General features: G+C 52.9%; 1 protein-coding gene across 1 annotated transcript in view; it reads right to left on the bottom strand.

The window, feature by feature from the left end:
* The window catches only part of ANGPT4 (angiopoietin 4), a 46504-nt gene that overhangs the window by 17078 nt on the left and 15624 nt on the right, over nt 1-13802 (bottom strand). Inside the window, exons 2-4 of the mRNA XM_047771423.1 lie at nt 6542-6697; nt 4948-5069; nt 1638-1870 (exon numbers count right to left, since the gene is read on the bottom strand). Coding sequence (XP_047627379.1) covers nt 1638-1870; nt 4948-5069; nt 6542-6697 — 511 coding nt within the window. The remainder of the gene's footprint in view (nt 1-1637; nt 1871-4947; nt 5070-6541; nt 6698-13802) is intronic.

Below are 13802 nucleotides of genomic sequence, written 5' to 3' on the forward strand. Positions count from 1 at the left end.
GGGCAAAGAGTGCCTGAGGTGCCCATCACCATCTCCCCGGTGAGCCTGGTGAGCACACACCGGGTCACAGCTGGTGGCTGGGTCAGTAGTGAACCTGTGGGGAAGGGGTCAGGCCCAGACTACGTGCACACGGGATTAATTTAGGCAGCTGCACTGCCGAGGCTCTGCACAAGCCAGGGGTGGGTTCCCGTCACTCCTAATCTCCTGGTTTGGAAGGTACCCACTCCCTTTGCCTGTGGCTACCTCAGGCCTTAGACCCCTCCCTGGTGGAGCCTACCCGACTTAGATGGAGCCATAGTGCCACCTTTTGTCCCCAAAACTCTGCCAGACATAGAGCCTGGAACCCATCGCTGTTGTTTGATTCCTTGAGCCTTAAAGGATTTCCAGTCTCCCCCTTCTGGTGACCTAGTCGCAGAAGGAAACCTTTCTTTGTCTTTCTCCTCAAGCCATTTTCCCCTCCCGGGTTCCTCAAACTTGGTCCCCCTCTGTTCAAAACCCTGCGGTGGCTCCTCACTGCCCTCAGCTTAAAGTTCCCTGTCCTGTGGCCAGGCTTTTAGGCTTTCCATGGTCTGGGAACTTCAGGAATACTGTTAGCAGGGCATCTGGCACATAGTAGGTGCTCTGCGAGTAAGCATTCCTTCCTCCTTCCCTCGGAGACCCACCATTGGGCGTTGGGTGGAGACAGAGGCCACAGTTCCGCTGTTCACTGCCGTAGTCCCAGCACCCAGCCCTGGGCCTGGCTCATGGTGGGTGCCCAGTAAGTGCTTGTGGGTGGAGTGACTGAAGCTGGAACTGGGAATGCCTTGGTCACCTGGAGTTAGTCCCATCAGAAGAGGGGACTAGGGCCCAGCCGTCGTCCTCCTTTCTCAGAAGCCTGGGCCAGAGGCACCTCTCCACATCTGTTTGGCCTTCTTGGGCTTAGGGGTGGGGGTGTCAGGGTGAGAGAAGTCCTTGGAGGGTCCACTCTATAGATAGGGAAATTGAGGTGGGGGGGAGGCCCCCCCGCCCCCCAGCCATCAAGCCTAAGCAAGTGGGGGTAGAGGGAGCCTCCTGGAACCTTAACTTGTCAGTCTGGGCTGGTGGTGTCCTTATTATCACCACTTCCATCAAACAGATGGCTGAACGGAGGCCAAGAGAGGGGCAGGGGCTCAAAGTCACTCATGGACTCAGGGAGAAGAGTCTCTGGATTGGTTCCTTTTAGGACTGTTGTCACTATTTTTACTACTTTTTTTTTTCCTTTCTATTTGCTTTTTAGTGCCACACCCATGTGGTATGGAAGTTCCCAGGCTAGGGGTCGAATTAGAACTATAGCTGCCGGCCTAGGCCACAGCCACAGCCACAGGATCCAAGCCACCCTAGCGACTTACACCACAACTCATGGCAATGTCAGATCCTCCCACCCACTGAGCAAGGCCAGGGATCGAACCCGCAGCCTCACGGTTACTAGACGGATTGCTTCCGCTGCGCCACAAAGGGAACTCCCATATCATTACTCTTTATTATTTGTTTCTTAGGGGGGTATGTGTGTGGCGGGCAGATCGGGGGTCTTTCCCGCGGTGGCTTCCAGAACGAAAGGGAACGAGGGGTCCCCTCCCCCTCCAGCCCTCCTCCCGCACCCAGGCGCCCCCATCGCTCACCAGGGCCCTGGGTCACGACGCGCACCAGGCGCTGCACGGACTCCAGCAGCTGGCGCTGCTGGCGCTGCAGGAGGCTGGAGTTGCTGCTGGCCGCGCGCAGGCTGCGCTCGAGGCCGGCGAGGGCGCCGCTCTGGCGGCCCAGCAGGCGCCGCAACCGCTCCTTCTCGCCGCGAAGGCTGGCCAGCTCCTCCTGCTGCTGCGTCTCCAGGGCCAGCACCCGCGTCTCCAGCGCGCTGCGGGGCGGGGGCGCACAAGGGTGAACCCGCCGCCCCCACCGTGCAGTTACACTCGCGCGCTTCCTTCCTCTGGATACGGGACTCGCGGTACAGACTTGCCCTGAGGCTCAGAGAGGTGGAGCGTCCTGCCCAGGGTGACACAGCCCGGAAGTCCGTGCCCACAGATAGAACAGAGTGAGGAGGGGAGGAAAGAGAGACCTGGAGTAGAATGGAGTGGGGTCCAGGAGAGGAAAAAGGTGGAGTGGAATGTAGCCATTATCAGATTCCCAAATATGCTTGTCTTTTGACCTAGCAGTCTACTCTCAGGAGATAACCTCGAGAGAGAGCACGGGGCAAGGATGCTGGTTGGGGAACGGGTTGTAATTGGGAAAACCCAAACAGCCTAAATGTGGAATTCCTGTTGTGGCTCAGCAGTAACGAATAGACTAGTATCCATGAGGAGGCAGGTTCATCCCTGGTGGAAGAAACAGCTCGGATCGCGGGTTGCGGTGGCTGTGATGCAGGTCGGCAGGTGTAGCTCCCATTCAATACCTGCCCTGGGAACCTCCATATGCTGCATGTGCGGCCCTTAAAAAAAAAAAAAAAAAAAAAAAAAGGAGTTCCCGTCGTGGCGTAGTGGTTAACGAATCCCACTAGGAACCATGAGGTTTCGGGTTCGGTCCCTGCCCTTGCTCAGTGGGTTAACGATCCAGCGTTGCCGTGAGCTGTGGTGTAGGTTGCAGACGCAGCTCGGATCCAGTGTTGCTGTGGCTCTGGCATAGGCCGGTGGCTGCAGCTCCGATTGGACCCCTAGCCTGGGAACCTCCATATGCCACGGGAGCGGCCCAAGAAATAGCAAAAAGGCAAAAAGGCAAAAAAAAAAAAAAAAAAAAAAGCAAAGCAGCCTAAATACCCAACAGCCAGAACTGGCTATGTTTGCTCTGTGCTGGTGTCCCTGGAAATGTTCTGGAACCATGAAGAATCGGAAAGATGCCTGGGCCCTGGTGCATCAGGGCTGCTAGCCCAATCCCACATGTGGGAAATTAAAAGAGACAGAAAAGACCATGATGGAAGATAATATAAGCAAGGCAATGTATTATGTAGGTACGACTGGGTCACTTGGCTGTACAGCAGAAATTGGCAAAACACTGTAAATCAACTATACTTTAATTTTTAAAACGTAAAAAAAAGAAAAAGGTATTCATGTGAATGTAGATATTGCGGAGCTTATAGGAAAAGGCTGGAAAGACACGTGGAAAGACACAGAGGCGCCTGTCTTTACAGAGAATGTGCAGGAAAACCCACTAAGTGCTGTTACTTCTGCAGAGCAGGTTTGATTGGATGAAGAGCAAGATGGGGGCAGATGGAGGGGACAGACTCTGCCTTTCATTGTGTACTAGTCTCTATTGTCTGGTGATATAATTAGCATAAGGCATTTTTGTCATGAGTTAAAAAATAAAAAAGAAGAGTTTTTAAAAAGCAGGAAGACGCTTTGGGCTCGGCTCTTGCCCCTGTGGCATTTTATCCTACAGATTTGCTCGCATGTGTGTGCGGGGAGATAGGGAGACGTTGTTCATGGCATCGCTGGTTGGCGTCTTAAAAGACTAAACAACCTCAGGACCCACTGATCGGGGCCTGGGAAAGAAATGCAGGGACAGCCACCCAGTGAAACGTGATGCTGCAGGGGAAAAGAATGGGCAAGGATGTCTTGCGGTTATGGAACCCTTTCCAGGCTAACTGAAGAAGCGAAACCAAAAAGCAAGAAGTGGCGAGCTCCATTTGGGTTTAAAAAGGGTGAAAAGGGGACTGCGCATGCATATTTGTCTCTGCTGTGGGTGGGTGGGTGGGCGCCTGGGAGATAGGGGTAGGAGGGAGACCTTCTGCTGTATATGAGGTTATGCCAACCCATTCGCCAGACTAGGAAAATGAGTCCAGGGAAGGAGGAACTTCCCTGGGGACCCAAAATTATGCCCCTGGAAGAGGGACGATGGGGCACACTTGGATTCTAGAATTTTAGCTGACTCCATGGGCCGAGAGCTTGTTGAGGACATCTTCACTGATTTCAAGGTACCTGGTACCAATTCAGAACCAGTGATAATGTCCCAGTTCTCACCCTCCCCACCTCGGGGTGAAGAGTAAGAATAAGACAGCGGCACACACACTCTCTTCAGTGGCCCTTGGATCACAGGGAGCAAGTGGGAGGATGCTTATGGCCTTATCTTGACCCAGCACGTGGCAACAATAACATTTTGCCCTGGTCACAGCCCCTGTGGCTGTTTCCCCGTGTGGGTTTTGCTTTCTCTAGCGGCCTGACCTTAGCAGTTTTTTCTCCACTCAGCTTGAAACTGAGATGAAATCAGCTTCGGGATGTCCTTGTCTCTGCCTATCTGTGCCTCCTGACTCTTTCTTTCTTTGTAATTTAAAGGGTGTTCCCCTGTGTGTGGTTGCTTGTAAATGTGGAGACTGTCCTTCCGCTAGGGCAGACTGGAAACTGGTCACTGTGCTTGCTTCTGGGAAGGGGAATCGGTAGATGAGGTCCGAGTTATTTATTTACATATACGTAAATTGAATTAAAATGCACAGGGCGATTTGTGTGGTGTGTAAATTGCAGCTCAATAAAGCTGTTAGAAATGATAAAATAAACAAAGGAAGAAAGCAAGAAGGAAAAAAAGAAAGAGAGAAAGAGAGAGGCAGAAAGAAAGAGAAAGATACAACAGAGAAAGAATCAGGATGTCCTGAGCCCTAGGAAAATGCCTGTCCCCTGTCCCCACCCAGGCCCTGTGCCTGCCTGGCCTCCAGCCCCAGCCTCAGCCAAGCCCCAGTGTCCACCTTCACGCTCAGCTTTAGTCTCATCTCCGACCCTGGTTTCTGTCCTTACCTGGCCCTGGCCTCTCCCCAGGTCTAGCTCCAGCCCTGCTCCCCTCACTCCAGTCTCAATCCAGGCCCCTGGCTCTGGCCCCGGCCCCTGTCCTAGGCCCTAGCCCGAGTCCAGCTTCCAACCTTGGCCCTGGCCTGAGCCTAGTCCTGGTGCTCACCGTGGGGCCCAAGCCCACGTGGGTCCCAGCCTGGCTCCGGCCCCAGGGGCCAGTGCTCACCTATTGCGGCCCTGAAGCCGGTGGAGCTCGTGGCCCTGCAGCAGCAGCTGCTTCTCCAGCTTGTTGGTGGACAGTGAGGTCTCCAGCAGCTGGATCTCCATTCGCGATGTCTGATTCAGGACCTGCCCCGGCAAGAAGGGGAGGGGTGGGGACAGGGCCTCTGTAAGCCCTTCAGGGGCCCTGCCTGGCAGCCATACACCTGCTCTCCAGCCCCAACAGTCCAGAGACTTGCTGGACTATTTCCACCCTCCTTGTAGTTAAGCCCCATGGTTGTTCATTCATTCTTTCATTCATTCACTCGCCTACAGACCCTAACTAAGCTCAAGATCTGCTTCCCCAGTTGGCTCTTCCCCATCACTGCACAGGGCAATTCCATTCTGCTCAGACCCCAGGAGGAGTTACCCTTGACCTCCACATGCAATCCATCGGCAAGTCTCATCAGCTCTGCCTTCCAAACTACTTCTCTGCCCTCCGTGGCCCCCACTCCGGCCCCAGCCCCCATCACCTCTCGCCCTGTGTCCTGTGCCAGCGCCTCCAGGGCTCTTTATTTCTGCCCTTGCCTCCTACAGTCCCTTGTCTGTTTGGTAGTCCTAGGCAGACTTTTAAAATGTGTCCCTCTGCTCAGAATCTCCTTGTGGCTCCCACCTCACACAGCGGGGGCCTCCATCTGCCCCCATCACCTCTCTGACCCCTGGCCCACCACTCTCCTCCTGCTCGCTCCAGCCACATTGGCTTCCTTGATGTTCCCGAGCTTCATGGTCCCACCCCTGGGCCTTTGCACATGCTGTTCTCCCTGTCTGCCAGGCTCTCCCAGTAAGCCTGGCTCCAATCCTACCCTCCCAGCGGTGCCTTCCTGGCCTACACTACTGTCTACACTTGCACTCACCCCTCCCGCCACTCCCAGCTCACACTCCCCACCCATCTCGTCCAAGCTCCCGTCTCCCTAGTGCTACCATCATCTTACACGCATACTATTTCTCCTGTTCATTTTCTTGGTGCTCATTAGAAAAGCGGCTCCAAGGTGGGTACGGATGCCTGCTTGTTTTATTTACTGCTGTAAACGAGAAGCTGGCGCCTCCAACAGTGCCCGGCACTTAGTTGGGTTTAACAAACACACGCCCCTGCCATTTGTCAGGCATCTTTTCAGTCATTCCCTCACCCTCATTTATACCCTTGTTCCCTCCCTCCCTCTCTGCTGATCCCAAGTTCAGAGTCATTGGCCCCCTGAGGGCTAATGCACTGTTTGTTATCCAGCTTCCCCTGGAGCACTGTGAACCCCCTGAGGGTGGGGGCAGGTGCTTCTGTTTCCCGTCATTCCAGTACCCAGTGTGGACCCGGGCCCTGGAGTCACTGGCAGAAGTGCCAAACCCAGGGTCTACTCCCCTCCCCCACTTGTACCTCCCCACCCCAGGCTCATGGCCTGGTGGAAGATAGTCTGGGGACAGGGTCATTAGGAAGGGGTCTCAAGGCGGCTGCAGGCCCAGAGGAGGCACTGACCTTATCCAGGGACAGAGGTCAAGGCAAGATGACTGAGACTATGAGCCAGCCTGGCCAACCATGCGCCCCCCAGTGCCACCCTCTGACCCTCTAGTACCTGAGCCTCCACGTCGGTCAGCTTGCGGGTCTGGGCAGTGGTCTGGTTCAGAAGGCTGGTACCCAGTTCCAGCATGGTGGCCGTCTGGTTCTGGACCATGTGCTGCTGGGCCTGAGCCAGCTCCAACCTCAAGTTCATCCGGATGTACCTTTCTAGCTGTGGGGAGACCATGGGCTGGGGTCATGGGTAGAGGCTGGGGGCAGGCTCTTGTCCTTTCCATATGCCCCCATGGAGGGACATAGAGCAACCAGGGAAGGCTTTGCTGCCAGCTCAGGCCACCATTACCCCTTGCCTAGACTGTTCCAGTGGCTTTCTCTTTGTCCTCTCCACCTCCATCTTTGTCCCATACACTGCCCATCCTCCACTCAGCAGCCAGAGGATGCCTATTAGACTTAAGTCAAATCACATTGCTCCCCTGCTCAAAACCCTCCTAGGGTTCCTGTCTCACTCAGAGGAAAAGCCAACATTCTCCCTGACTGCAGCTTCTTTCATGACCTGGCCTCCTCTTACCACTCTGATTTCCTCCCCTCATCCTTTCTCCTTCACTCCACTCCAGACACACCAGCCTCTGATACCCTTTCCACACAGCAAGCATGCCCCTACCTCCGGGCCTTTGCACATGCTGTTCTATCTCATCTGCATGGCTCACTCCCTCATGTCATTTCAGGTCTCTTCCTACCATACTCCCTGACTTTGTATTACATATTTATCTGGTTTATAGCCTGTTTTATTCACCCTTGGAATGTCAATGCCATGAAGCCAGGGGCTTGGTCTTGCTCACCAGCTTATCTCAATATCTAGCCCAATGCTTAGCACACTGAGGGTGCTCAAAAATATGTGTTCAACGAATCGATGAAAAGGAAAGCAGCGAGGGTCAGCGCAGAGCCCCCAAGTTCATGCCCATTACCCCGCCTCCTAGGGCTGAGCCAGTAACAGGAGGTGGGGATGCATTTTTCCCCCGTACAAGAATTCGCAGGTCCAATCACCAAGTTGGACTTTCTATTTTCTGGCTCCCTCCATCTGCCAAATGAGGCTGCACTGGCTGGTCTCCAAGGGTTCTCCCAGCTTGGATGTTTTGGGATCTGACAAGCTAATGTTCATTTTTTGACAGGGCTGCTTTCTTTCCCAAGGGCCGGAGGAGCTGGTCTGGCATGAGACCAGGATCAAATTGCAAAGGTGAACAGCGTGTTCTCAGGGCTCAGTGCCTGAAGGCGGGCGCGGGTGCCCCTCCTCCACTCCCTCTCCATTTGGCACACTTAGTGGCCTCTTGCCACAATCTCTACGCCCCAACCAGCCCGGGCTCCTTCCCTCCGCCTGTCACTCAGTCTTCCAGGAGGTCCAAAAGTGGTGCTTCCCAGGGAGAGGCAGTGACCTTGGCCAGGGGGCCAGGCTCCAGCTGTCTCTTCCTTCGTGGTCTCCCCTCTTCCATCTCAGCTCTTGGCTCCCATGCCTTCCTCCCCTGCTTGCAAAGGGGCCCGGCCCATTGTGGTGCAATGTCAAATCCCGAAGGGGGCGCCCGTGGTATGGATGATACCTGTGGTTCTCAAAGTGTGGTGCTTGAGGCAGCATCACCAGGGAGTTTGTTGTAAATGCAAATGTATAAGCCCACCCAGATCTCTGTGTCGGTAACACTGAGGATTCGCCCGGACGTGGATGGTGAATTGGATGTTCTCTCAAGTGTGAGATCCAGTGGTGTGGAGGTCACAGAGGGGACTGAGGACTAGGGAGATAAGCACATCTGAGCTGATCAAGCCCTTTTCCCGTTAACCCCTTCCTCCCCTGTACCATCAGCTCCCCCACCCCCACTGTGCCCTGCACCACGCAAATGTGCTCCCACCTAAAAAAAAAAAAAAAAATCCTTGGCTCCAAAGCCCCCTCCAATTTCTCTGCTCCCTCAAACATCAAAACTTCTTGAACAAGTTGTCTCTATTTTCAGTTCCATTTCCACGCTCACCTTTTATAAAAGTTAATAATATTATTATGGTATACTTCCCAGACACAAACAGCATAAAGGATAATATACGAAAAGCTGTGTATTTACTACACTCAAGAGAAAAAAATACGGGAGTTCCCTTTGTGGCTCAGTAGTTAACGAACCCGACTAAGATCCACGAGGTTGTGGGTTCGATGCCTGACCTCACTCAGTGGGTCAAAGATCTGGTGTTGCTGTGAGTTGTGGCATAGGTTGCAGACGAGGCTCAGATCCTGTGTTGCTGTGGCTGTGGTGTAGGACAGTAGCTACAGCTCTGTTTCGACCCCTAGCCTGGAAACCTTCATATGCCGTGGGTGCTGCCCTAATAAGACAAAAGACAAAAGACAAACAAACAAAATTGGCATTTCTTTCAGTTGTGAGCATAGACCCCAAATCATAGCCCTCTTAGCTGATCATGCAAGTTCATTACCAACAGAAATCACCAATATTTTCATATCATAGGCCAGATGTTAAAGTCTCTTAAAATGCTGATCATGACTTCAGAATTATGGACATTCTCAAACCCACCGCCGGATAACGATACAACTATAGCACAGATTGATTGATTGATTGATTGATTGATTTATGGCTGCACCTGTGGCATGTGGAAGTTCTTGGGCCAGGGACAGAACCTGTGCTGCAGTTGTAACCTGCACCACAGTTGCAGCAAGGCTGGATCCTTAACCCACTGAGCCACAAGAGAACTTCCAGCACAGATTTCATTTTTAATGTTTTAATTATAACTGCAAAGTCACTGGGAGTTCTTATACTTTATCTGTTTAAGAGTATTATTCTGGGCGTTCTCCTATGGTACAGTGGCTTACGTATCCAGCGTTGTCACTGCAGCAGCTTGGGTCACTGCTGTGGCGTGGGTTTGATCCCTGGCCCATGAACTTCACAACCATGGGCATGGCCAATTAAAAAAAAAAAAAAGTATTATTCTGACCCTTAGGCTTTACCCAGATGGCAAAGTGCCCAGGGCCCCAAACTCATCAGGCTCCTAGCCTCTTCTGTGGCTCCTCAGGAGTGAATCACTGATGCATACAGCCACACAGAGGCATCTCTGAGGCATCTCTGATGTATTACATGGCACGAAAAAAGCCAGACTCAAAGGTACATACTGTAGGCAGGCAACCGCAGCTCCAGTTTGACCCCCTAGCCTGGGAACTTATGCCTCAGGTGCAGTCCTAAAAAGCAAAAAAAAAAAAAAAAGTATATATACTGTAGGATTCCATTTATATGACTTTCTGGAAAAGTCAGAATCAGTGGTTGCTAGTGGCTAGGGCCTGGGGCTGGGAATTTATTGCAAAGGGACACGGGAAATTTTGGAGTGTCGCAGTGTTCTGTATTACATGCTGGTGATTGCGTGAACCTACATACTTTTGTCAAAATGTCTAGAGCTGTACATTTAAAGGCTGATTTTCACAGTCTGTGGACTATATCTCAATATAAAACCAACCCCCCCCAACCCAAGGTTCTATAAACTGTCCCATATAAATATGTGTTATAATAACAAATATATTTCCCCAACGAATCCCTCACCCTCTCAGTTTCATTCAAGTATTCAACTCGGGAATTATTTCTCGAGCACTTATTATGTGCTAGACTCTCTACTAGGTTCTAAATAATCAAGAATGAACAAAATTGGCAAGTTTTCTGATTCCATGGCCCTTCCACCGACTACATCAGGTAAATGCCAGAAACTATGAGTGCCATGAAGAAAATAAGAGGGGTAATGAGGGGGGCAGTGGCAAGTGTAGCCAGAGCGGCAGGGAAACCCTCCCTGAAGGGGCCATCAGAGGGGAGCAATGTGAAGGAGCCGGCTGTGGGAAAGTCAGGAGGAAGGGAATTCCAGAAGCAGGGAAGGGCCAGTGCAAAGCCCTGAGGTGGGAGTGTGTCAGGGGTATTAGAGAATCAAAAAGAAGGTCAATAAGAACAATGTGTCCTGCTTGTCTCTCTCCTGGAAATGGTGCCTGTGGTTCACATGTGGGTAAAGCATTTTGTCCACTACAGAAAAAAGTCAACCCAGACAGAGATGCCTTGGATGTGATGAGCCTCGGTTTGAATCTCAGCTCTCAGCTTTGCGGCTGTGTGACCTTGGGCAGGTACCCCTACCTCTCTGGGCCTCTTCTCTAGAATGGGGATAATCGTAGCTCTCATCTCCAGGTTGTAGGGAGGATTCCTGACACAACCCATGTAAAGGGTCAGGAGCATGATAGGTAATTGATACCCGACAATTTCCAGTAGGTCTCTATGTCCGTGTTATGGTTTGTATCACTGTCCACCCAGTGGGCCATGAACTCCAAGAAGACAGGGGCTTTGCCTGCCTACAGAGCTTGGGGTGCCTGGAACGATATCTGGCAATTTCTTGGTGCTCCATGGATATTCGTTAAGTTGAATGAATGAATAGATGGGACATCTCCCCTCTTGGAAGAATTACCTTTGAAATAAACTAACCCGTGTGGCTCTGTAGTGCAGCCACTGGGAAATAGAATGACAGGAAAGGAAAGAAGCTTTTACAAAACATTTAAATCCTAGTGGGAGCTGCCTCCTGGCTTCCCACTTCCAGCCTTTGCACCTCTGTTTCCCATCACTACTTGGGGTGGGCACAGGACCACTTCATGGGGTTGGAGGAAGGTAGAAAGGAGGCAGAGCTCATTGAAAAGGGCCCTGTGGTAGGAATGCTGAGAGCTTCTCTGGTCAAGGATGCTGCGGGATGCAGGGAGGCCAGCAGGGTAGAGGTCACTGTCATGACCCCAGTGGGACAGAGCTGTGCTGGGGTGGTGGCTTTGGGAGTCAAAGGCATCTCTGCACAGGGTCTAGCTCTGGGTCACTGCCGGCTGGATTTCAGCAGGAGGCCTGGTCTGCCCGGGAGGCTGGGGGACTGGCCCTGTCCCCCGGGTGGGAAGGGCCTTGGAGGAGGAGGGGGCCCAGCAGCCGTCCCTCCCAGGGCTGGCCAGGCTTCCAGTATTAGACCTCTAGGCTCTGGGTTTGAATCCCAACTTCTCCATTAACTGCCATGGGACCTCAGCTAAGTGTCTTCCTTCCAAGCTTCAGTTTCTTTATCTGTCAAATGAGGAAGCCTCACACCCCTTCTTGGGGTTAGTGTGAGGCACTGGGGCAAAGAACCAGAGAGTGCCTGGCATGGAGCTGGTGCCCAACAAACACCACAGTCTCCCTGCATCGCCTCTTGAGAGGCTCTGGAAACTTCCTCTAAGAACATTTTGTTTCTGCAGGCTGGAGAGGGCCTCTGTTTATATCCAGCCTTGACTCCCACTGGCTGTGAGGTTTCTCAGAGCCTGTTTCCCTGGCTGTAAAATGGGCACAGTAGCAGGACCTACTGTATGCAGTTGTTGTGGGTTAAACGAGACACGGGTGTTCAGGGAGCCCATGCTTGGCACGTGCTGTGTGTGCAGTAAATTTAGCTGCTGTTATTATTCCTGCTGTTGCTATTAAGCTGCTGCCTGGTCTGTCCCAGCACCTCCACCTGCAGCCCAGGCCAGGGGCTGGCACATCTTGGAAAGCTGGAGGTTCTGTCCTACTGCAGAACATTTGGCCTGGCCTCTGGTCCCTCTGTCCTTTGCTGGTAGGACTTTACCAGGAGTGGGAGTGGGGGCAGAAGTCAAGGGTTCTTGGAAGACGTGGTTGTCCCCTTTATGGCACCTCACTGTCCTTTGCATGGAGGCTCTGCTATTGATCCCACTTTAATTTTAATTTTATTTTTTATTTTTGTCTTTTTAGGGCCACAATGGAAGCTCCCGAGCTGAGGGTCAAATTGGAATTGCAGCTGCTGGCCTCCTCCACGGCCACAGCAACACCAGATCCGAGATACATCCGAAACCCACATCATATCTCAATGCCACACAGGATCTTGAACCCACTGAGTGAGGCCAGGGACTGAACCCGTAGCCTCATGGATACTAGTTGGATTCTTAACCTGCTGCGCCACAATGGAAACTCCCTGACCCCATTTTATAAGTGAGCAAATGGAGGCTCAGACACGTGGAGTTTACCTCCAAGGTTACCTGTCAAGTTGACAGCTGCTGGGTTCATACTAGGTCTGCTGATTTTGGAGGCTGGGAGGTCAGGTGCAGTGGGCACAGGAGGGTCAGGTCAGGGGCTGAGCAGGTGGAAGCCGTGCCTCCCTCACCCAGTGTGGGACCCGAGGCTCAGCCTCCCTCCAGGGAGCCCGGAGCACCAATGTGCCTGGCTGCCGGCTTCTGCCTGTTGCCTGCATTTCTGGGTTCCTTGCCTCAGGGCTCCTGCCTGAATGGAACCAAATATGAACCAGGGGCTTCTGCGCGTTTAGGTGTGAGTTAGGATACAGGAAAGACAGGGATTCTCCCCCACCAAAAACCACCTCCCATGAAATTGCAGGGAGGCAGCAGGGAGAGAGTGAGGCAGACTGTCGAACTGGGAGCCTAAGACCCTGGATCCACATCTCTGAGCTCCTTGACTTTGGTCAAATGATTTCATTCTTTTTTTTTTTTTTTGCCTTTTCTTGAGCTGCTCCCGCGGCATATGGAGGTTCCTAGGCTAGGGGTCTAATCAGAGCTGTAGCCACCCGCCTATGCCAGAGCCACAGCAACACGGGATCCGAGCCACATCTGCCACCCACACCCCAGCGCACGGCAACGCCGGATCCTGAACCGACTGAGCAAGGCCAGGTATCGAACCCACAACTCGTGGTTCCTGGTCGGATTCGTTAACCACTGCGCCACGACGGGAACTCCCCAAATGATGTCATTCTTCAGTAAACGCCATCCTTCCGGTCGCTCAGGCCCAGCCCCTCGGAGCCATCCTCACTCCTCTCCCTCCCTCCCTCCCCCCACCCCGCCTCCCCTCTGTGGTGTCCCCTCTGGATCACATCCAGAAGACAATCACTTTCTCCTCGGCCCGCCCCTACCCCCACCCCCCGCAACCTGGTCCAGCCTCCATCCTGGCTGCGGTGGGCATTCACAGCCTCCTCGCTGGGTTCTCAGGCTCTGGCCTTGCTCCCGGGCCACCAAGCTCCCTGGCCCACACAGTAGCCAGAGAGACCCCAGTAAACGTGTCAGGTCACTGCACCTTCTGCACAAAACCTGCTGTAGTTTCCATATCACTTAGCAAGAACAAGGCATTCTTGCAAATTTCTTTCCAAGAGAAAAAAAAAGTCTTTACTTGGTAAACAGGAAAAACTATCCCAACAAGCAGGGTCTAAATCGGGTTGCACTTGAGATGGGGTGGGAATTAGGATAGAGCCGGACAGGCTAAATTCAGGCTTCATCACTCAAGGTGGGAGGGGAAGGT

The sequence above is a fragment of the Phacochoerus africanus genome, chromosome 3, assembly GCF_016906955.1.
Source record: "Phacochoerus africanus isolate WHEZ1 chromosome 3, ROS_Pafr_v1, whole genome shotgun sequence".
In the NCBI taxonomy this organism is placed as follows: Eukaryota; Metazoa; Chordata; class Mammalia; order Artiodactyla; family Suidae; genus Phacochoerus; species Phacochoerus africanus.